Source organism: Boleophthalmus pectinirostris, unplaced genomic scaffold (genome assembly GCF_026225935.1).
Source record: "Boleophthalmus pectinirostris isolate CB_2022bp ecotype Guang Dong unplaced genomic scaffold, ASM2622593v1 HiC_scaffold_6, whole genome shotgun sequence".
Lineage (NCBI taxonomy): Eukaryota > Metazoa > Chordata > Actinopteri > Gobiiformes > Gobiidae > Boleophthalmus > Boleophthalmus pectinirostris.
Window position 1 is genome coordinate 28,950,918 of NW_026571447.1, and position 22,420 is coordinate 28,973,337.

General features: G+C 36.6%; 2 protein-coding genes across 3 annotated transcripts; both read left to right on the top strand.

Annotated features, from left to right (window-relative positions):
• Positions 1 to 274: 274 nt before the first annotated feature.
• Positions 275 to 17,673, top strand: arnt (aryl hydrocarbon receptor nuclear translocator). 2 transcript variants are annotated; one of them, XM_055163367.1, is made up of 19 exons: positions 275 to 613; positions 1,130 to 1,208; positions 1,350 to 1,388; positions 2,184 to 2,234; positions 3,626 to 3,839; positions 4,368 to 4,581; positions 5,225 to 5,327; positions 5,441 to 5,506; positions 5,879 to 5,964; positions 6,045 to 6,121; positions 6,767 to 6,901; positions 7,419 to 7,493; positions 7,853 to 8,004; positions 10,068 to 10,155; positions 11,210 to 11,394; positions 12,055 to 12,226; positions 13,258 to 13,426; positions 13,511 to 13,647; positions 14,562 to 17,673. In XM_055163367.1, exons 1-19 carry the CDS (start codon positions 577 to 579, stop codon positions 14,643 to 14,645), a joined length of 2,163 nt encoding a protein of 720 aa, XP_055019342.1. In that variant the 5' UTR covers positions 275 to 576; the 3' UTR covers positions 14,646 to 17,673. The 2 variants fall into 2 exon arrangements, with proteins under 2 accessions (XP_055019342.1, XP_055019343.1); XM_055163368.1 differs by having other exon boundaries at positions 13,261 to 13,426.
• A 3,581-nt stretch (positions 17,674 to 21,254) lies between these two features.
• LOC129411808 (cortexin domain-containing 1 protein-like) lies at positions 21,255 to 21,621 on the top strand. The gene is made up of 2 exons (XM_055163895.1): positions 21,255 to 21,330; positions 21,410 to 21,621. Exons 1-2 carry the CDS (start codon positions 21,255 to 21,257, stop codon positions 21,619 to 21,621), a joined length of 288 nt encoding a protein of 95 aa, XP_055019870.1.
• The last annotated feature ends 799 nt before the right edge of the window (positions 21,622 to 22,420 follow it).

Here is a 22,420-nt window from a genome sequence, read left to right on the forward strand (position 1 = left end):
TCACTTACTTTACAGAGGCAAGCGGGTGACAGGCCCTCCATCAGAAAAATGACATAGTGCCAGGCATTTAGGTAGGCTACTAGAGGAAAGGAGATATGAAAGCAGACGAGTTGGTCTGAAAGAAGAGGATTCAATCAGAAGATGTGGTCAAATGAGTCCTGGGTGATTTCATGAGTCCTGCATCTTTTCACAACCCACTTCTTGTCCCGTCACATGAGAGGATTTCCCAACCTTTCTACGTCACGAGTATCTATCTGTTCGGACCAATCAGAGCGAAGGAAACACACAGCGCCGTGGACAGTCCGTGCGCTGCTGGCTTCGCACGCCATCTTACACACTGAGGATTTAAACCGGGCAAAAACAGGAAAAACAGACACCAACAACATCACCGCTTCGTCTGTCATCTATCTTAAAATATCCGGACACTTTGGAGGCGACTTGATCATGACTTAAGACTCCGTAAACGTTAAAAACAGCGATAAAAACGACGAGGAACTGCATAGCCTCCAAGGAGCTCAAGGCTAGCTAGGGGGAGGGGTCGATCTCTTTTTTTTCTGCAGCTGAAGTTGTTTGTTTATGTTATTCCACACGGATATGTCTTCATCAAACCCCGGTAAGGACGCATTTAAGTTAAAACTGTTCTCTGGCTGCTTTCTGGGTGGTTTTTAAACGCGTGTGTTACGTTTAAAGCTGAATTAAACACTTAAACAAAGATAGCGTGACAGCGTCGGGCAAGTTAGCTCAGTGGCCAAGCTAATGCTAACCCAAGGCTACATGCTAACAAGATCACATAAGTCGATTATGAAAAAAAAAATCCCAAGTAAAAATGACTCAAATGTTGATACGATTGCGACATTTTTCACATTTACTGAGGTTGCTAATGGTTTGACCCGATTCGAAAGTGAGATTAAGTATTAAAAGTGTATGTAATTGAGGAAATTACACAAATCCAAGCAAGGGCAATGTTTAAACCTGTCCAAATTTACATCTGTGATTGAACAACGCAACGAGATCATGAACAAAAATGTGGAACTTATACTCTGAGGTGGTTTACAGTGTTGAGGCATAATGGGGAGATCACCTGTCACTTTTCCAACCTTACATTTGTGTGTGACTTTGTTATTAATAGATTTACCAGACATGGGGGGGAGTGGGACCCAGGCGAGTGGAGCTGTCGTCCCCAAGGGAGCGAACAAGAGGCGGGCAGCGTAAGTGTTTGTGGTCTCTCTCTGGGCTGTGTGTTTAGACATGTGTTTGACTTGTAGACAGTTGATTCTCTTGATATGAGCAGTTGTTTGTTGGTAACCATTGTGAAAAGGATGTCAGCTGTTTGTTATTTTATATTTCAGGCCTGACTTTGATGACGACGAGGGAAGCAAGTTGTTTAGGTACATTGTTTTGTTTATACTACATTTTTAGTTTCTAGTTTTCCTCAGTGGTAGAAAAAGTGTGATATTTTCCTTCTGTGTAGGGCTGCTTCATTGTGGAAAAAGCATTATCATGATTATTTTGGTCAATACTGAAATTACGATTATTCAAACTATTATTTTTAGTCACACAATGTATTTATTCAGCATTTCTTGCTGTTGAAAAAAACACACTTTGTTATTGATAAATGATAAATAAATGTAGGTTACAAATATGTACCTTAGAGCAGTTTTGCGATGTATAAAAAATATAGTTTGAACATGAAATAAGGCATAGAAAAACAAACATATCCAGATGTTCTCTGTATTTAAAAAAATAAAATAAATATGCTTATTTATGTAAAAAAATATCCTGTGCATTGAATTTGGTGATATTATTAATTTAAGTAAATATCCATACTGAAAAAAAATCACATAACTGGATAAAGTTGGACCTTACCTGAACAGTTTCATCTTGAGTGTAACCAAGATGGTTTAATAAACAAATATAATTATTTTGTGTTGAAAATTACAATATTGTTTAAGAAAGATCTGTTAAAATTATCACTTGGCTGTTTGTATTTAGTATCGAAATCAAGCTTGACGTTTTAGTATTGTGACAACAGTAATGTACTTGCACCATTTGGATCTATTAAGTCCAGTTAGAATAGATTTTGTAGTGGTAATATAATAACTAGATTTTGGTTTATTTTGGTTTTGCAGCCCATTTAGTTTATTATTTGCTTATAACACATTAAATCCGTCTTAATTTTTCAGATGTGACGATGATACTTCAGGCTCCAACAACGACAAAGAGCGCTTTGCAAGGTACGCGGGTGGAAAAGCTTTAGTTATAGTGTGGAGGCAGTGTGTAGGAGTAATGGTACACAGAAACAATAATATCTCATCCAGCAGTTCACCGCTTCCGTTTTTTTTATTTTATTTTATTATTTATTTTATTTTTAGTTATCTCTCCTTGGACTCATGTTCAGTAGGTTAATTTCATTTCCAGGTTTTTGGAGGAAGATCAGAGTTTTGCAGATAAGGAAAAGCTAGCCAGGTATGCCAACCACTACTGTGAAAGGCTCTTGCTTGTATCAACACGGACTGCGCTGTTAAATACTATTCAGATGTATCATTTATGTTCAATATAGTCTGCTGCATTGTGCATCTGTTTTGGTGCCTGCTTTGTATGAGACTCCTTTACCACTAACTGCTCTGTGGAGTGACTCAAGAGCTGAGGTGGAACTAGAAATCATTTACATTTATGCTACACAGGGTACTTATACTTTGTTTGTGGTATTTTTTTATTTATTAATAACAAAAATAACTTTGTTATCATATATTTCATATATGTCTGATCATTGCATTTATACTTCTATTTGATATTTTTTGAGGTAATTAGGTAAAAGTTGTGGTGAGTAAATGACAGATGTTGATTGTTCAACTTGAATATTTACATTCTTGCACAGCCCCTTAGCATTTGTTTTTATCTTCCTAATTTTCATTCTAACATGTTTTATTCTGTTTTATGAAATTACCAAATCGATGCAATATTCGAAGAAGGGGTAAACACAAAATCAGCCTTTTATCTTATAAATCGTTCCTGGCTATTTATTTATAGTGTACTGGTTCTGTTCCCCACTTTGTGTAATTTTAATGCAAATGTAATGAATTAGTAGTTTTGTGATCTGAAACCTCCTCCTACAACTGTGTGAGTGCTGAAGAAAGGTTAAATGGTGCCACTGCATTAGAATTTCCAAAGAGACAGTCAGTACTGCATAGTTATCAGATTTGTTATTATGTTCTATCATTATTCAGTATTTCAACTTGAATAATATAATTTGAAAATAAAAGTACTCATACTAAAGTACATTTTCGGCTACTTAACCCACCTCTGCTGAAGAGCCTCCTTCTGTTGATAATCCACTCGCTCTTGAACTGTCCTTTCTCTCTTCTTCCCCTCTCAGGACAAGTTCTGTCTCTTTTTACACCCACTCTCTTTGTCTCACACTCAAAAACAAGTCTCTCTCGCTTCCTCAGTTCATTTGGAGAGATCATGGACTACACAATATTATTTTGAACCATTTTTCTTCTCACTCCAACTTTGCTTTTGTTGTAACATAAACTCTAAACTGGGCTCCATGTTGTCCACCCTCCTGCCTCTGTCTCCCACCTCAATCCGTCCTATCCTCTCAAAATCCTGCCCCCGTTTCCAGGGAGAACCACAGCGAAATTGAAAGGCGGAGGAGAAACAAGATGACAGCGTATATCACAGAGTTATCAGACATGGTGCCAACCTGCAGCGCTTTGGCGAGAAAACCCGACAAACTGACGATTCTCCGGATGGCTGTGTCCCACATGAAGTCTTTGAGAGGCAGTGGAAGCACCAATGCAGATGGGTCCTATAAGCCCTCATTTCTCACTGATCAGGTATAGAAGTAATTAAATAGATAAATCACTGCGTTTTTGTTGGATTTGAGTAAAAATGAAGAATAATATAAGACTTAATCTGTTATCTTAATGCGAACACGTGATCAACAGATATTTAGTACAGTGGTTCTCAAAGTTCGGCTTCAGTATAAGTTGGTTTTAATTCTGTTCCAGTCCTGGTTTAGTCTCAGTTTTGATGTGGGGTGTGTGAACTGAACTATACGCAGGCCTGGTAAGAATAAAACCAGGACTATATTAAACTAGAGAAAAGTCCACATTTTAATGCAGGACATGTACTTTAAAAATGTATTAGGTTGGGTTCATGCTTTGGTATCTTTATAAAAACAGGATAAAAAGCCTGCAGCTTATTAAAGACTAGCACAACAAAAGAAGCCCATGGGACAAAGTCTGAGAACCTCTCTGCTCTAGTGTATTAAAAGATATTTGACTCTCCCTTTGTTAACACAGATTACCCCTGGCTACTGTACAAACTGAGCTCCAAGTCTCATTCTCCCTGTATTTGTTCAGGAACTCAAGCACCTTATTTTGGAGGCAGCAGATGGCTTCCTCTTTGTGGTGTCCTGTGAGACCGGGCGTATCGTGTATGTGTCAGATTCTCTCACCCCCGTCCTGAACCAGGCTCAAAGCGACTGGCTGGGCTCCTCTCTGTACGATCAGCTGCACCCTGATGACATGGACAAGCTGAGAGAGCAACTGTCCACTGCAGAGAACAACAACACAGGTACAAACCACACAGGGGGGTTTAAAGAGGTTCACTGGATAATTTAATGTTATATATGCGGGTTGAATTTTTTAAGAAATATGTAAGTGCTCTTACTGTGGTGATTACAGGTGCTGGACCTGATTTGTACTTAAAAATGAAAATCAATCAATCAGGGAGCTTTTTACTTTTAATCTGTCCAGAATTATACATCCAGCACACTACAGTTTCATTTTGACCCCACGAGTTGCTTTTAGAATATATCTATTAAATTCTTTATTTCAAGAAAAAATGGATACAGCCTTTTTAAGTTTACTGCACATTTTAAAGATGTCTATAGGCATTAACATTTGAGAGAAGACTGACATTTGAAATTCTAACTTATACTTTTCCACTAATACCAGAGAAGTATAAGAAACACTTTTGTTTTTAAAGTTTTTGTGCATAGTCATATCCCACTGGAGATGGAATATGTAACATTCTGCTATTAAATTTGCCAATTGCAAAACTAAAATGCTATTTAATTTCAAATGGAAATTGATCTTTCAACTCTGGGTCTTACTATTAAAATCCTCATTGTCAGCAAGTAAAATAAAATACAAAACTGAATAAAAACTGGATTAACTACAATAAAGATATACTTATATTATAATTGTGTTTTTAGGAAGGATGTTGGATCTGAAAACAGGAACAGTGAAAAAGGAAAGCCAGCAATCTTCAGCCAGAATGACGATGGGAGCGCGGCGATCTTTTATCTGCAGAATGAGGTCTACACATTGTTCTTAATATCTCTTATATGTTATTTATTCATTAGTGACATAATTTAATTTTTCCATCAGCCACAATGATATTATTTGTTTTTATGGTTTTTTTTTTGCAGGTGTGGTAACTGTCCTGTGGAGCCCATGTCAATGAACAGACTCAACTTTTTAAGAAATCGAAATAGGTAATTATATCAGTATTTACATATTAGTATTTACTAATATTTACTTGGCTCCTTCCAACTATTATCTCTTAACTTAGCTACTGTACTTCAATTTTACTCTCCTAAAACATTCTTAACACATTTCTAGCATTTTAATTATTCATCTCACCTTTACAGATTATCTATACTGGGGAAAGACAAATTTTGCTCAACCACATTGATACAGCCAATTTAAATAGTAACATTTAACATTTTTAGGAAGTGAAGGCATTTATAAATAGTCTAGTAATGTCAAAAAGATTAATCGTCCCATTGTGAGCAGAGACAATGCCAGGTCCTGATTGAGTTTAGGTGATGTGAGCCAACCTGACGCACGCACTTCCTTCTTTTTAGGAATGGTTTGGGAGCAGCCAAAGAAGGAGAGCCTCATTATGTTGTAGTTCACTGCACAGGATACATCAAATCCTGGCCCCCTGCTGGTGAGACTAAGACCTGTTTTCTATCGCTTCAGTTTAAAGAGTCCAAGAGTCTCATCGGGTATTTGTATTTATTTTTAAAGGAGTTTCGCTAACAGATGAAGAGGCGGATAATAATCAGGGGAGTCGCTACTGTCTTGTTGCCATTGGAAGATTACAGGTAATTTATTTTATTTTGAACAAGCCTCGGTTGCACAATAGACTATTCATACTCGGTAGTAGTAAGTAGTAAGTCTCACTCAATGAATGAATGAATGAATGAAAGAAAAATGAGAAAATGGCCCAGTTTTCTTCATCTAAATGTCATTGTTACATTATGTTCGGCTGATCAACATTATAACCATACCTCAGCTTTCATAATTTCCCCACTGACACGCAACTTCGAGTGCACTGGGTACATGTGATTAGAAAAGATGAAGGCACCAAATTCAAGATTATTCCAAACACATTTGTATGCAGTCTTTATTTTACCGCTGATCACATTGAATTCAATGGGTTTGATCACAGTCGGTCGGTGAGCCCAGTGTCGGGAACTACACCTGAAGTTGTCATTGCATGTTTCCAAACATCCTTCTGGTTTGTGATGTAATCATGAACAGAGTCTATGGTGCAAATGCATTTCAAATAGAAATAAATGATAAATAAAATATGTTGGTTGCATTCACACTTATGTACATGCACATGACCTCACTTGGGCACAAATACTGGAGCACTAAAATATGAATGAGATCTTTCAGTATTAATATTGCAAAATGATTTTTGTTGACCAGCAATACAATTCATATTAAATTTAATCTTTTTGCAGGTGACATGTTGTCCAGGAGACACTGATATCAGTAACATCTCCGCTCCAGTGGAGTTTATTTCGCGGCACAACTGTCAAGGTGTTTTTACATTTGTGGACCATCGGTGCATGGCTGCCATCGGTTACCAGCCCCAGGTGAAGATTTTTACATTTTACCAATAGATACGTGCATTTTTAGTAATGTATATAGTTACACATTTATTAACTAACCATCCTGCCCTGTGGTATGGTGTAAAGGGTTGAATACATGTCAAACTCATTATAGCTACCACCAGGTAAGTAAATTGAAGGTGCACTTTATCTATCTACATGGACGCAAGATAAATAGTTTAATGTCATACAGCGGAACATTTCCATGCAAATATCTTCATGGAGACAGGCAGCTGGCTGGTGGATCCTTTCCCAGAAAAGTTTCATAGTACACTTTTAATAGATTTTATTGTATTACAGCTCTGTAATTGCAGACATTGTTTGACGATTTACTTGAATTATCGTGCTTCAGAGTTGTGGTATCAGTGTCATTAAATGCTGATGTAATGGTTACATAAAAATGATTATTGTTGTATTTTCTGCAGCATAAGATGAGATTAGTTACAGTTCAGAGCAATATGTTTATGTGACTCATAACTGAATGAATTGTTTGTCATTTCAGGATTTACTGGGAAAGAATATTCTGGAGATGGCACATCCAGAGGACCAGGGTTTAATTAGAGATAGTTTTCAACAGGTACAACAACTCACACACATATTATATAATCTTTTAACCTTTTGTAGATGCATATGTAGTTTTTATTTCACCCTTGATAGCATAGTTTACAGTTGAAAACACATTATTGTAAATGTGCAAAAAAGGGGACAGATTTATGTCTTTCTGTTAAATTTTTGTTCATGTTCATAGAAATATCAAATATCTTGGTCAGTAATAATTGTGCCACTAAATAAAATGACATGAACAAATAAATAGATATTATTTCAAACTAAATTAATTCAAAGATTTTTTTGCTATCTCTAAATATAATGCTCTATTTTTCTCTTAAATCTTACATTAAACCCATCAGCGTGAGGGGTAATGAATTGTGTTTGCAGGTTTTGAAGCTGAAGGGCCAGGTCCTGTCTGTGATGTTCAGGTTTCGCGCCAAATCGAGAGAGTGGATTTGGATGAGAACGAGCTCTTTTACATTTCAAAACCCTTTTTCAGAGGAGATCGAATACATCATCTGCACCAATGTCAATGTCAAGTAAGTCCCATTCACTTCTAAAACATCATTACATAGGCCTGTAACGGTAATTAACATATTGACAATGAGTAAGAGAGAATTATATTTTTGTTCTCGGTATTTATACTGTATAATTTAATTTTACTGTGGGGATTTGTTTGCATTTTTTTTTATCACATTGCAACTCATGTTGAATTTGCAATGTGGTTCATTTAGAAAAAAGGTTTACTGGGGTTAATGTGAAGTTAATAAGCACCTGTTTATTCAGTGTTGTTGTTTATATTAGAGATAGACTGATCTGGGCTTTTCATGGCCTGTGTGATATATTAGAATCCAGAGCAGCCAGTGGTCGATTTTTGATAATGTTCCACAAATTTTCTAAAATGTATGATTAAAAATAACGATAAACTTCAGGACTGTGTATATTGGCAGTGTAATCACAAATTTTGCAGTGTCATTATTGCACTAAATGGTTTAAATAAAGCTTCATGTCTGTCCTTTGAACTGTTGGTTAGAACAAATAAAACATCGGCCGATGCAGGAGATTCAAAGCCGATAGCTAATACTAAAACTACTAATAAAACAGGGGTTTCGCACCCCTTTCCAAGTAACTTGCCAAGGGATTTCGGAATTATACATATTATGCTGAATAACAAAAAAAAAACTATTACCACTGGTGCCTAACTCTGTGCACTAATAAATTGATAATGATTTATATTTTATAGGCATTTAAGTGTACCTCAACTAAAGGTTGCCCTCTTTCTTATATCAATTTCTTGCCATTGCTTAAATGAGTAGCTCTCTGGCATTTTCATTTTGTAAAAGGAGCTCAATGGAGGAAAAATACTGGAGACCCCTGCTCTAAAAATTGCAACTACTGACCAACCCATATCAGTCCATTTCTAGCTTATAGTGTTATTTTTTTGAAGAAATATATTGCACATTTGTTATTGTGTAGGACACTCTGGTGATAAACTGAAACTCAACCACAGTCCTTGATTTGTTTGTGTGAACTCCTCCCTGTCACAATCAAGAATTTCACAGCCTGAATGAACCAGAATCAAACTCTGATCTGTCTTTTCCTCTGCACCACTTCTTATTACGACACAATAGAAACTCGTCTCAGGAAGCCCTCACACCCATGTCCTCCCCCGGGGGCTCCCTCCCCTCTCTGGGCCAGAGCAGCCCAAACAGAGTCCCTGTGCTCAGCCCGGCCCAGGTGCCCTCCAGGTGAGACCAGGCGGGACCCTCGCTCTCGCTGCATGGGACCACAGTGCTTTCTCCTGCTGCTCCTCGTGGTCTGTGGTGTAAAACTGTTGGGACTTTCTTTTCCAGGGTTTTTGTTTCAGCTTTTGTTTTGAGGTTCTAACCTTTTAGTTTTACCAGTGGTTTTATTGTAAAGAATAGTTTAAAGGAGTGAGTGATATTGACAAAAAAATTAACAGGATTTTATTTCTTCTAGTAGTGATAAACAGACTGAAAAAATACAATCTATCAGAAATATGATTTGAAGGATTTTAGACTTGTTTGGAGTATTAAACACAACTAGTTTCAGTTCTTTTTATTTTTGTCACTTGTCAGTTATGTTTACATAGTTTTCTTGCTGAGATTTTTACAGAATTTTACCCAAATTAAGTCACTGTGATGCCACTTTTGGTCACAGAGGACACTTTTTTCATCAAAAACAGTAATTTTGATACAAATACTGCTTTGTCTGAGTCAAAAAAAATAAAAAATAAAATAAAATTGAGTCTGTGTACAAGTATAATCTGATTACTAAATGAATAGACACTTGCTTGGATAATTGTTCAGTTGTCATTAATCGATTTGACTCACTTATCTCAATGCTAAGACAGTATTTGTAGTATATTCAAAACAGACATTTTGATATTAGATTGTTTAAATCATATCGCCCACTCCTCGTAGTACAGTAAACTCTTTTCCCAGGTGCGGTTGTGGTTCTTTCCTCTTCTTTTTGTTGCTATGGTGACTGGTGGTGGGTTGGCGATTAGTTTGGCGAAAGGTGAAGGCCACAGAAACAGGTGTATTTAAAGCCTCTCATTGATTTTCTGTTTTATTTTTAGGCAGTTACAGCAGCAGCAACAGACGGAGCTTGACGGAGGAGGAAGCAGAGATGGTTTATACGAGGCAGGACAGGTCCCTCTATCACAGGTGAGTCCACAACAGCTGCTGCAAGATTATAATGTACGACTAGGGCCGGGCAAGTAATAAAGTCTAATCGTTATGGCTATTATGGCTCCAGTAAATTACAAAAAGGAAAATTGAAAAAACCAACAACTATTAAAGGTCCTATATTACAAAAAATGACTCCTGTGAGCTTTAAGATATGTTTTTGCCTCATTAAAAACAGACCTGGAGTTGTGTTTTGTTTCATTCATTCATTCACACATGTTTGAGTAATACTTTTTTACTAATCTGTCTATATCTCAAAGCTCAAAATGCTCTGTTGCACCTCATTAAGTTACAGCTTTTACCTTTAGTTCAGTAGAGATTGGAAATTTCAGGACTGTTGTTACGGTTCTAATGTATGGAGTTTAAAAACACAGTGAAGCATTTCCGAGGTAGAACAGTGTTTTCTGTGCAGGATTTGTGTGCCAAACGTGTGAATGTAACAAACACAACTTCAGATATTCAGGCATATTTTAAATTTTTAATATAGAAAAAGAAAATACTGTAATATGGGCCCTTTAAAAAATAAATCTGAGGCTTACAGTTTACTCTTTGTATAGTAATGTTATCAAAAGTCAGATATATATTTTTCTTTTATTCTGTGGCTTTTAATACTGCGTGAGTCTTGCAGTCGTCTGTGTCTCTTATTTATTTATTAAGTTTTTTATTTATTGTTTTTATCTACATATTTTTTTTAAGTATTTATTGTTTTTTATTATTTTTGTTACTTGGTTTTATTAATTTTATTAAATATTTTTTTTATCTATTGATTCTAGTTCCTTTTGTTTGGAACATAATTCTGCTGACTTTTTAAAGTGAAATGTTTTTGCTATGTGAAGCATTTTAGAAACTGTCTTGTTTATAAAATGTGCTTTATAAATAAAGTTGGATTGGATATTTTACACACAATCACAGTATTAAAATGCCCTAGAAATTATTTTCATTGATAATATCTGTAGATGGTTAGAAAAAGCTTTGGACATGTCAGTTGCCAGAAACCTTCTGAACCTGAATTTTATAATTGATATTTTTTCAGATTCCTGTACAGCCGGTAACAGCAGCAGCTCCAGACCACAGTAAGAGCCTGGAGAAGACAGAACTCTTCTCGCCCATGTTCCATAGCCCGGAGCAGAACAAAGTCCTGCCCACCCCCTCTGCACCCCCCAACCAGATCTACCCCCCGTCTAACAACTACCCCGCACAGCGTCCTGAAGCCTACAAGTGAGTCCATTTTAAAAATCTGCACCACAATTTGATCCACAGTTTTGTTGGCTTTTACACACATGTAGTACCTTCTGATTAAGATATTAAAGTGCCGATTGTACATTTGATTTGAAGTACATGCAGTATGCAGTAATTGATCTCACAGCAGGGTTTGTGTATTAAAGTTGTGTGAATGAAACAAAACATAACTCCAGGTACTGTTTTTGAGGAGGAAACAACATTATAACACATATGTTATGGGCCATTTTTAAAAAGCACTGCACCACCCGACCCTCTCTTTCCCAATGCATTTCAGAATACAAATTATTAATGACGTTATAAGCAATTTTCACAATTTTCAGAGGCCAGAACAGAATTTTGCCATCACAGGAATGCTACCAGCATGCTAACCACATTTCTTCCTATTTCACAAACAATCAAACTAATTTATAATTCAATGCAGAGAGCACAAAGTGGGCTAATTTTGACTGTAAGAGCTGCAGCACAGTTCTTACTTTATTAGGCCTTAGGGGTGGGACGAGACACAATTCCCACAAGTCGAGACGGGACATGAGATTTGTTACTAATACTGTACATCAGAACAGTTCAAGCTATTGCTGCTTTAACACCCTTTAGATTTTTTGTACATAATAATTGTTTGTTTGTCTTTATTTTCAGTCGTCCTGTGAGCATGCCCCCGCAGATGGCACCGCAGCCGCACTCAGCAGGGCAGATGTTGGCTCAGATTTCTCGTCAGAATGGGCCCCCTCAGACTGTGGCCCCCGGGAATACCACCCCGGGAGGGTGGCCTGCCCCAGCTGCTGGAGCCAGACCGCAGTTCAATAACCCTGTAAGTGTTTTAGAATGCTTTTATTGAAAGCTCTGTACCTAATGTTGTGCTTGTTGTAGAGTAAAAGTGTTTGTGCGCTTAAAACCTTGACCATAATTTAGATTTTTATCACCTTTGTGTACACTTTATATTGCTTTTCGGAGCGGAACAGTATGTAGCCTGTGCTGTGACTATGGATTGAGATCAGAGAGAGTCCTTTATTTAAGTTTTAACCAACTGGTTTTGGTGTTGGAACTGGCAACCCAAATGAGACTCATACAAGGCTCATTCTGCTTTCTGATTTGGAGAGCTACTGTCCACAGATGGTTACCGAATTACAATATGAGATCAAATCACAATGCTATTTTTATCCTCAATTCTCAATTTGAAAGTGTTTTTAATGCTCACAGAGTAAACAATCACAGTCTCTACTTTGCTGCCTGACACTTGTATATAATAGACTAATCTAATGTAGGGGCAAAAATATTGAAATATCGATGTATCATTTAACGTGATGATACGTTATCGATATCATAGGCTGCTGTATCGATATATCGCCAAGAGTAATTTTTGGTATATTTTACAAAATTATTTAGTTGCAGCGCTACAGTTTTTTTGCTTGTTCAGAGGAAGGAAACTCGTTCATGCAACACATTTGACTTTTTTTTTTTATTAAAGTGTTTGTGTTTCATATTAACTTTGCACAAGATTTTGTTTAACAAAGACTTTTCGTATCATGATTTAGCCTCCATTTTTTAATTGAATCGTATCTAATTGAATTGATATATATCGTATTGAATTTGTAATCGTAAGCTCACTGTATCGAGGTATGTATCGTATCGGCAACTTCTGAATAATACCCAGTCCTAATCTAATGTGATTAATACAGTTGAAAAACGTGAGGCTTTACAAATGGGCTGGGATTGTCATCTTAAACTGAACTCCCTCTGTCACAGTTAGAAAACAGGATATATCTGGTTCAGAGCTGATAATAACTCTCACCGTTTTATAGTTTGGTTTCACTTTTGACCTTTGTATGTTTCTCGACTCAGCAGAAAGTGGCTCCACAAGCAGCAAAGACCATGCCCCCACAGTTTGCTCCCATTGGAGGATTTTCAAATACTTTTAACCAGATGCCCACCGGGACTGCTCCTACCCAGAACAACAGCGCCCCCTACCCTTCTATGAACCCACGCGCAACCATCAACAACAACGGTTACGGTATGCAGAGAGGAAATTATCTTCTTTTTTTATTGTTTAGTCCATTGTTCTTAGTACATGTCTTGAGTGTTTCCTGTTCCTCAGATGGCTCCCAGTCCGGACCGCAGTTCCCTTCTCGAGCAGCAGAGGCAGTGTGGCCCCAGTGGCAGGGTCAGCAACACCCACAGGGCAACGCAGAGCAGCACCCGCACGCTCAGGGCAACCAGCAAGATATGTTTCCTGTGAGTGTACTTCATTTTCTACAGCCAGGGCTAAATAACTGAATTGTATTGACACATCAGAGGCAGTCATATTTGAGAGAAGGCTGAAATTTGAACTTTAAAATTAAGATACAGGATTGGCAGGTTTTAGCATAAGGCGTTATAGAGACAGGATATTGTGTGTTTTGAGATATTTTTTAAAGGATCTGTATGTAAGATTGAGATTTAAGATTTTTGTAAATCAAAACAAGATTTAGTGACTACTGTATTTTTCGGATTATAAGTCACTCCAGAGTATAAGTCGCACCAGCCAAAAAATGCATAATGAAGAAAAAAACAAACAAACAAACATATAAATAAGTCGCACTTTTTGGGGTAAATTTATTTTATAAAATCAGAGGCCAGGATCCGACATTTCATCTTGAAAGGCAAATTATAGTAAAATCATATGTCACGTTAACAACCTGTTGTTCTCTGTTCTATTGAACAGTTATTCAGATAATTATAGCATAAACAACAGAACAAGTTTACCAAACTCTCCATCTCACTCCAAATCACTAAATCCATTGAATTCTTCATCCTCTGTGTCACTTCTGAGCAGCTCTGCGATCTCCGAAGGTAAAGGGAGCGCCGCTTTCTCTTCTGTGTAGCTGTCGTTAGACTCAGTTCCAGTTAGAATTAGGAGTAATAGGAGCAGCAGATACTGACACACAAGTCTAGAGCCTCTCACTGCTCTAAGTGAAAATTTTAATATATAAGTTTCACTGGAGTATAAGTCACAGGACCACCCAAACCATGTAAAAAGTGCGACATAAATACGGTATTTAAATTAGAATTATATTTTATTATCGCTTTATTTACCACTTCTTTTAAATGATTACTTCTCCTAATATCATGATTAAAATGTCACTTTTATGTTCTGTCTTTTGAAACAGGATGTACTGTCAATGCTGGACCAGCCTACCAACTTCAACAGCGATGACTTTGAGATCCCCATGTACTCTTCATTTAACGAGTGACATTAGAAACACTTTTTCTGGTATTTCTACTCAACGTTTGAGCCCTCACTCTTCCATATTTAATTTAATGCTTCCTACAATCCCTCAGAACCGTCTTCTTCTGCTTTGCATGGCTTGTATTGCACTGCCATCTACAGTCACAAAGGGAGAACAATCCAGGAAGCGCTACTGACATTTTAACCATGAGATTACCCGACTAGCACTGCCCAAAGCTCCAATACCTGTTTTTATTTAATTTATGAACGCACAATCACTACTAAACTACACTTGAACTTCCTGCACACGCACACTTTTCTGCTTGGTCCAAAACACACAAGGCCTTTACTCTGTTGTTTCAGGTTTTTCTCAGGCTTAAGTCATTACTGTCATTTGGTGAATAGTTGTACACCAGTTTGGGCCGCACAATATATTTCTGTCTGTGTCAGTATTGCAGGATTGGTTAACACAGTTTACATATCGCAATAAGATTGATGTATTTTAAAGACGCTGAGGTTTTCATTTGACATTTACTGTTAAAATGTTAAAGATGAACTATGGAACTTTCTTGTCTCCATGGAGATGTTATTGCTTTGCCTGAAATGTTCTATGTGTCTACTGTGCATTTACTCAATTACAGGTGCTTTTTTTTGCTCTAAAATATCATTACTACTCATTACTACTCATCATTACTTGCTGTCAGCCGGCTCACCTCCAGATCTGACCTGTCTCCATGGAAATAGATCAATTAAATGCTACACTGTGGAACATTCAGTTAAAGTAAAGCAGGTGGCAGACCTTTCACCAGAAAATTGACATAGTGCATCAAAACAGAGCTTAAAAAATATAAATTTAAAAATCACAACATCATCAATTATCAGATTTTTGTCTCGTATTGTGCAGCCCGAACTCCAGTAGTTTTAATTTATACTCTCAGGAAACTGCAGAGCGCACAAACAATGCACAACTGTCCTCACTAATGCCCCTTTTGTTTGACTGGCCTGAGCTGAAGATGCTGTTTTTCACATTTACTCTGGCTACAGTTTGTTTTGGTGGACCTATTTCAGTCGTGTTAATTTACCTCCTAAAGAATGTGTAATAATTAAAACTATGTGCTTTAACACAGTCGTTCTCAACTGGTGGAACAAGCCTCAAAAGCAGACAGATAGTGAAGATGACCAAGCTTGTAATGTAAAAAACTTATTGTGATGAAGTAAAAAGCGGTTAAAAAGCCCTGAGGCACTCTTTTGTAATAAAAAAAAAAAGTTCTTTAATGGTTACATGGGACAAGTCAATGTGTTTCTACGTCGGTTTTTGTAAGTTTTTACATTACAATCATGGTCATCTTCACTATATGTGTAATTTATACAACATTTTGACCCTGTTACAGAAAAAAAAAACATTCACAACAACAAAAATATGAATGAGTTTAGTCTATTTAATCATCATAATAAGGTGGACAATCCAATTTTTTTTTTTGGCAAAACTCAATCCCCATGTACTAATGGATTGACAAAAACTAAAGACAATCAAAAGTAGATACTTATTTGAACTGCTATCAGTAATAAGATTAAACATTAACATAATATATATGTTACAATAGGGTCAAGAGTTTTAGACTGGTCTTAATTTGTCCATGTGTTTCAAAATGATGACAAATAAGTTAAAATGAGATAAAATATATCTTTAATACAGCTAAAATGTTGCTGTAGTGTTGCAAAAATGTGGAAATCCAAGAATATCAGGACCGCATAAATTACATTATATTAATTTTATAATATTGTGGTTTCAAAATTGGTAGTAAGCTGCAGTCCCGACCCACCAGCTGAGAACCACTGCTCTAACATACACTAGTGTTTGCTCTGCCTGTGCTGTTTGTCATAGTACTCGATATGTTTTTCACTTAAAGGTACACTATGTAACATTTCTAGAAGAGGGCTTGTCATCTGCTTTTTTTCAACAAACAGCTTTGCCTCAAATGTCCCACAGTATTGCATTAATGTTACATAGTGTACCTTTAAACTACAAGGATATAAGTAGTGACTGTGCAAGTAAAATGGATGCTTATTTGACATTGAGTGGGGGTCAGACTTTTCTTCTTCTAACGCTAAATCACCCTGTACCAAGTATGGGACTATTGCAAGAAATTTAATAAGCAATAATTAACAAGCAGGAAACGCGTACTTTTAAAGCCATTCTTTATTGTGTTTTTAATGTTATTTTAATAATATTCTGGTTTTGTGTAGTAATGTTTCAATTTTAATTTTATGTTGCCCTTTTTACAATTGGTATTTAATGGATGGTCTAATCAGGGTATTCAGGATTTAAATGGAATTGTCTGAGGTAAAACAGTTGTGTTTTTCCGGTTGTTTAAACGGTCAATATTACGCGGTTTTCTGATCTGTGTTATAATCTTGTTTCCCTCATCAAAAACAAACCTGGACTGGAGTTGTGTTTCGTTTCATTTACATGTTTAACACTCAAACCTTGCATGTTCAGGATGAGCTCTTCTCTCAAACAGAAAACACATCAATCAACTTTATTTTTAGAGCGCTTTTCATACAAAAAACGCAACACAAAGTGCACATAAAGGATTACTCAAACGTATGAATAAAACAACACAACTCCAGGTGTGTTTTTTGAGAAGGTAACAACATTCTAACATGGCTTGAAGCTCAAAAGAATATTTTGAGTAATATTGGACCTTTAAAAAAAATAATTGTTCTTTTGTATAAACTTGTCTTTGATTGAGACCTAGCCATAATTTTCCAGCGAGTTTTCTAATCAATTTGTATTATAATTGTTGGAGTTTAATTTTGAATTGTAAAATTGTGTGTGGCACTTGCACACTTGTGATGACAAATCATGAAAATATGTTTGTAACTGTCCACTTTTCTCCACTTTGTTTTGGAGGCTGCTTTGGTATCTCTATATATCCTTTTCTTTTCATTGATGTCAACCTTTATCACACAAATATAATATACTGTATATGTTAAAGAAATGTAAGAAGAGTTGTCTGTTTTTGTATTAAATTGTTACATTGTTAAATGTGCATATGAACTTTTATTTTTGTTTAAATGTGCTACAAAAATGAAGCTCGTCTTAACTTTGACTTGCTGGACATAAAATACTAAATACATGGTGGAGTACACTAAAACATCAATAAAAGACTCTGAGAAGCTCTGGGTTTGACTTCTGGGTTGGCCGGGCCTTTCTATGCTGAACTGAAATGTTTCTCCCTGTGTTTGAGTGGGTTTTCACGAGGCACTCCGGTTTCCCTCATCAACCCAAAACATGCACATTAAGTCAAATCCTCCTTTTAAGAAAGTCCTGACCAATACCAGTGCAAGATCTGGATGGTGGTACCCGATGCTCCTGATGGTGTTGCAACCCATTTCTTTGTTAGTTGTGAATGAGAGAAGGGCGAGGTGAATGAACAAAATGAGAGAAAAGGATCCAGGCCAATTAAAGCTGTGTGTCGTTACATCACCTGAGCCTCCAGAACATCCAAGTACAACTGCAGGTCAATGAGTCCAGTAAAGAACAAGGGCACGGCCTCGACTCCAGTCAACCACACAAAGGGAAGGACACTCCTGATTTGGCCTGTGATAAATGTAAGACCGTCTCATTTATTATTAATCAAAAGTTGAATGAACACTTTAATGAGCTTTAAAACATGATTCCAATTGGCTTGTAATAAAGCTTCTTAAAATCCAGCAGAATTCAGACCCAGCAGCTATTTCTTACAGTCCTAAAGGATAGTTCTTGAAAGTTGTTCCAAGATCGAACAGTAATCTAATCAATAATTATCCTATTAAAATTAGGGCTGGGTATCATTAAGAAGTTGTCCTTTCGATACATACCTTGATACATAGGCCACGGTACAATACATATCTCGATACGGCATGCTTTTGATTTCAATACGGTTCATTTAAAAAAATAATTGCTAAGTCATGGCTGTGATACTAAAGATCTTTGTTAAACCCCTTCTTATGCAAAGTTCATATGAAACACAAACATTTTAATCATCAAAACTGTGAAAATGTAAAATGTGTCACATAAATGAGTTTCCTTCCCCTAAACAAGCAACAAAACTGTAGCACTGTAACAAAATAATTTCGTAAAATATACTAAATAATACTTCTGGCGATATTATATCAATACAGCAGCCCATGATATCGATACTGTATCATCACATTAAATGATACGATATACCGATGTTTCAATATTTTTGCACACCCTTAATTAAAATCTATTTTATATATCTCCAATAGAAATCTTTGACAGGGGTCACCTACATATTTCTTAAATCAGATACGCTTTTTGGAGGGTTTGTATCATTACTGTGTTCAGAGGTGCTCTACTTGATTAATTAACTGAACTTGACCCGGGCTAAATCATGTAAGACCACACACAATAACATCCTCACTGAAACCTCTGAAAGAAATCGATTTAATAACAAGTTCACTAAATTACTGCTTAAATTAAGTGAATAAAAATAAGTGAATATCAAAATATTAATGTGAAATTGAGTAGTTTTGAATATATTATTTAATTTCTTATGGGATAAATTATATAAGCCTAATTTAACTTTAAATAAGAAAACAGTGGAATTCAAGAGTGACTTCCCACCCACTGGTTCCAGAGCAAATTTTCTCATTCTTTTTACCCATAGACTTTCCAAAAAACAAAAAAAGATTTAAAGTTTGAAGGGTTGCTCAGGACTAATCAACAATGTGGTAACCAACACAGCATTTCACTGACTCTGAATTTGTTTTTTTTGTTTTTTTCTTAAATTTTTGGAAAAGTCTATGGGGAAAAATTAATGGAAAATTTACTTCTGGAAGCGGAGAAGGCGGTCACTGTTGAGCTCCATTTGCCAGTAGGTAAAACGATCTAGGCCTATATCCCACTGGCAAATAATTTGGCTTGATTATAATTTAGCTTACTTGAAAAAAAACATCTTGAACAAACAGTTCTACTTGAGCTACTCCAGGTCAAAGACATCTTGCAGTCAAAATGAGACAAATTGAAATTTAGTGTTGTAGCTCTGACCTGCTGTCATATTGTTTTCTTCTTGAGTGTAAACAAAGCCCACGAGGGGCCTTATCCATCATTTTTACAGACTTGTGCCTTCCTGAGTGTTTATTAAGTTTTGCTGCTAATTGCTGGAGTCACTTTACTTTTAACTTGGAAGTGTCTCTCTGGAGGCATCAGAATACAGCAATCTGCATTTTTTGGCCTGGATCAGTTTCCTACCCCTCTCAAGTGGATTGCCACAAAGGCGTCATATCCTCTTTCTTCTCTCCAAGCTTCACTCTCTTATCACCCAGAGCTTAACATTGGTTTGCATCACATCAAACTACATACACATACACTCATATTTTATTATTTTGATTACTGCATGACCACTTTGTGCTCCTTTGTGCTCCTTTCAACTCAAAAATGAGAACTTTGTCACAACACGAGTGTAATATCCACATTTCTTGTTAAAAATGCTCATATTAAGTACCCAGTTTCTATTCCTAACTGACTATTCTAATCATTCTTGATACAGAAAAAAGTCTGCTGATAAATTTAGTTTAAGTAGTAAGTTTAGGGTATCAAAATAACTTCATATAATTTCATAATTAAGTGGTTACTGCGAGGAGTTAAGATGTGTTCATTGTGAATTGAGATGTTCTTCATGTCTTATTAATAACGAGGTGGACCTGAGATCAATGTGCCTATTTTAAATGTTCTTATACAGGTTTAAAACACCAAATTAACTGGTTTATCCAATTTATTTGATGACGTTTAGCACCATTCACAGATGAATCAAAAAGTGCTTCCCAAACTGCATATGTATACTTTATCTCTGTTGTTGTAGAAAAAATTGCAGTAGCAACAAAGGTGGAAGAAGTTTGAAGTTCTAAAACAGGAGAAATTTACTGACCATCAGTACAGGACACAGCACCCAGACACATGAAACCTCAAGACATTGTGATAGTGTTGTCCAATCCAATCTAATGCAGTCCAGTCTGTCTATGCTTCTGTTGTAGGGAGTATTATACCACTGAAGTCACAGGTCAGGATAACAAGGACTGAGCTGGCACAGAGTGGAATTTCTCTAACAGTAGTGAACCCTTTTGGGGGGAGAAAAGATTTGGAAATACCATGTGTATTTTGTTACTTTTTTTGTTTTTTTTGATGGTATTCAGAATACTGTTGCGTACCTAAAATCAAAGGAATGCATTTCAGTACTTCATACAATTAAGACTTTGCTGCACAGAACTCTTAAGGAGGTGAAAGGACATGCAGTTTTTTCCATCTCTGATAAGTCATAAAGAAATGCATTATAACCAGTCCAATCAATACAAAGCAGTATTATTGTGAAAGGATTGGGAAAGTATTCAGATCAGGCCATGTATCAAAACACGTTACAAAGCAGCAGGTATTCAGTATCCGGTAACTAAATACATGTTTTCTTCCCGTCGCTGTCAATGTCCCACCACATCTTACAAGCGCCTCACTTTTACTACCCTTTGAGGTTGTCACCCTGTCAGAGAGGCCGGGGTGTTCTAATCTCAGGAGCTGCCTGGATGACCGTCACCAAATTCCTCATTAAAGTTTCAAGTGTGACACAGGTGCCAAATGAGGCTTGCCGTGTCCTCCCACCCATCTTATGTTCAGGACAATGACTGTAGGAGTGTAGAGGTGTCAACAGCAAGTACCTCTGCTCAAAGGATCAACTATATTCCCACAGCATGTAGCCACTTTACCCATTTGACCGGATATTGTGTTGCCAGGGATACACGTTTCTGTTCCAACAATGGACCCACCAACGGTTCCTTCAGCTCGGTTAGAAATAGACGTAGACCTTGGATTTGTTTTGTTCTTTTTCTCACTCCTCTGCTTCTTCTTGTTGGTGACAATAGTGCGCTGTGCCCAAATGGTCCTGGATCCGTACAGTGCTATCTCTACTACGACTTACCAAGAGGAGCAAACTGAAGACTCATGAACGGAGCAGGACTTGTGGCAAACTTTTGTTCCACTTTTGAAAGCACTGCCCTGCCAATGGGTCCACATGTGTTTAAAAATGTAGGTGTACCGCCCTTAATGGGAGATTGCATAAAGAGTAGATTCACAACAACCAAAAGAAGGTAAGATATGTATATTTTATTCCTTAATAAAATATACAGTTTTACATTGGGTTAGAATTACTTACTCACAAGGAAAATATACTTCATTACTTTTATAATTTCAATAAGTATGAATGAATGAATTATAGATAATAGAATTCAGTGTAGGCCTATAATTACATATCATAATATCCTTATATAATTTATTACAAGTTAGGTAAAAGTTTTGCTGTTTTTGAGGGGGGTCATCCAGGTCTAACTCTGATTTGGCATAAAGCAATAAGATGCATAGTCATACCATAAATAAACATGCTCTACTGAAATAGGCAGGGCACTTACACTTGGATTAGCTCTATTAGCACCATTTGGCATAGGTTGATAGTACAGTAAATAATTACAAATACTTATGTTACTGTAATTAAGTAGATTTTGAAAAAAGAAAAAAGTAATTAACTGTAATAAGCTACATTTAAAATCACAGTTCTTGAGTATTCCCCATGTCCCAATCCAAGTTCTCACTGCTCTCTCTCTGCTTCTTTCTCAAAAACAGCACTGTGTACGCTTGGCCAGGCTGGTGCCACCTAGTGCCTTTGCCCAGTTTCATTTCTCTTCAGCAACTAGGCCAGGAATCGGAATACACTAGATGGTTTGCAAGAACCCCGGAAGTGCAAGTCATCA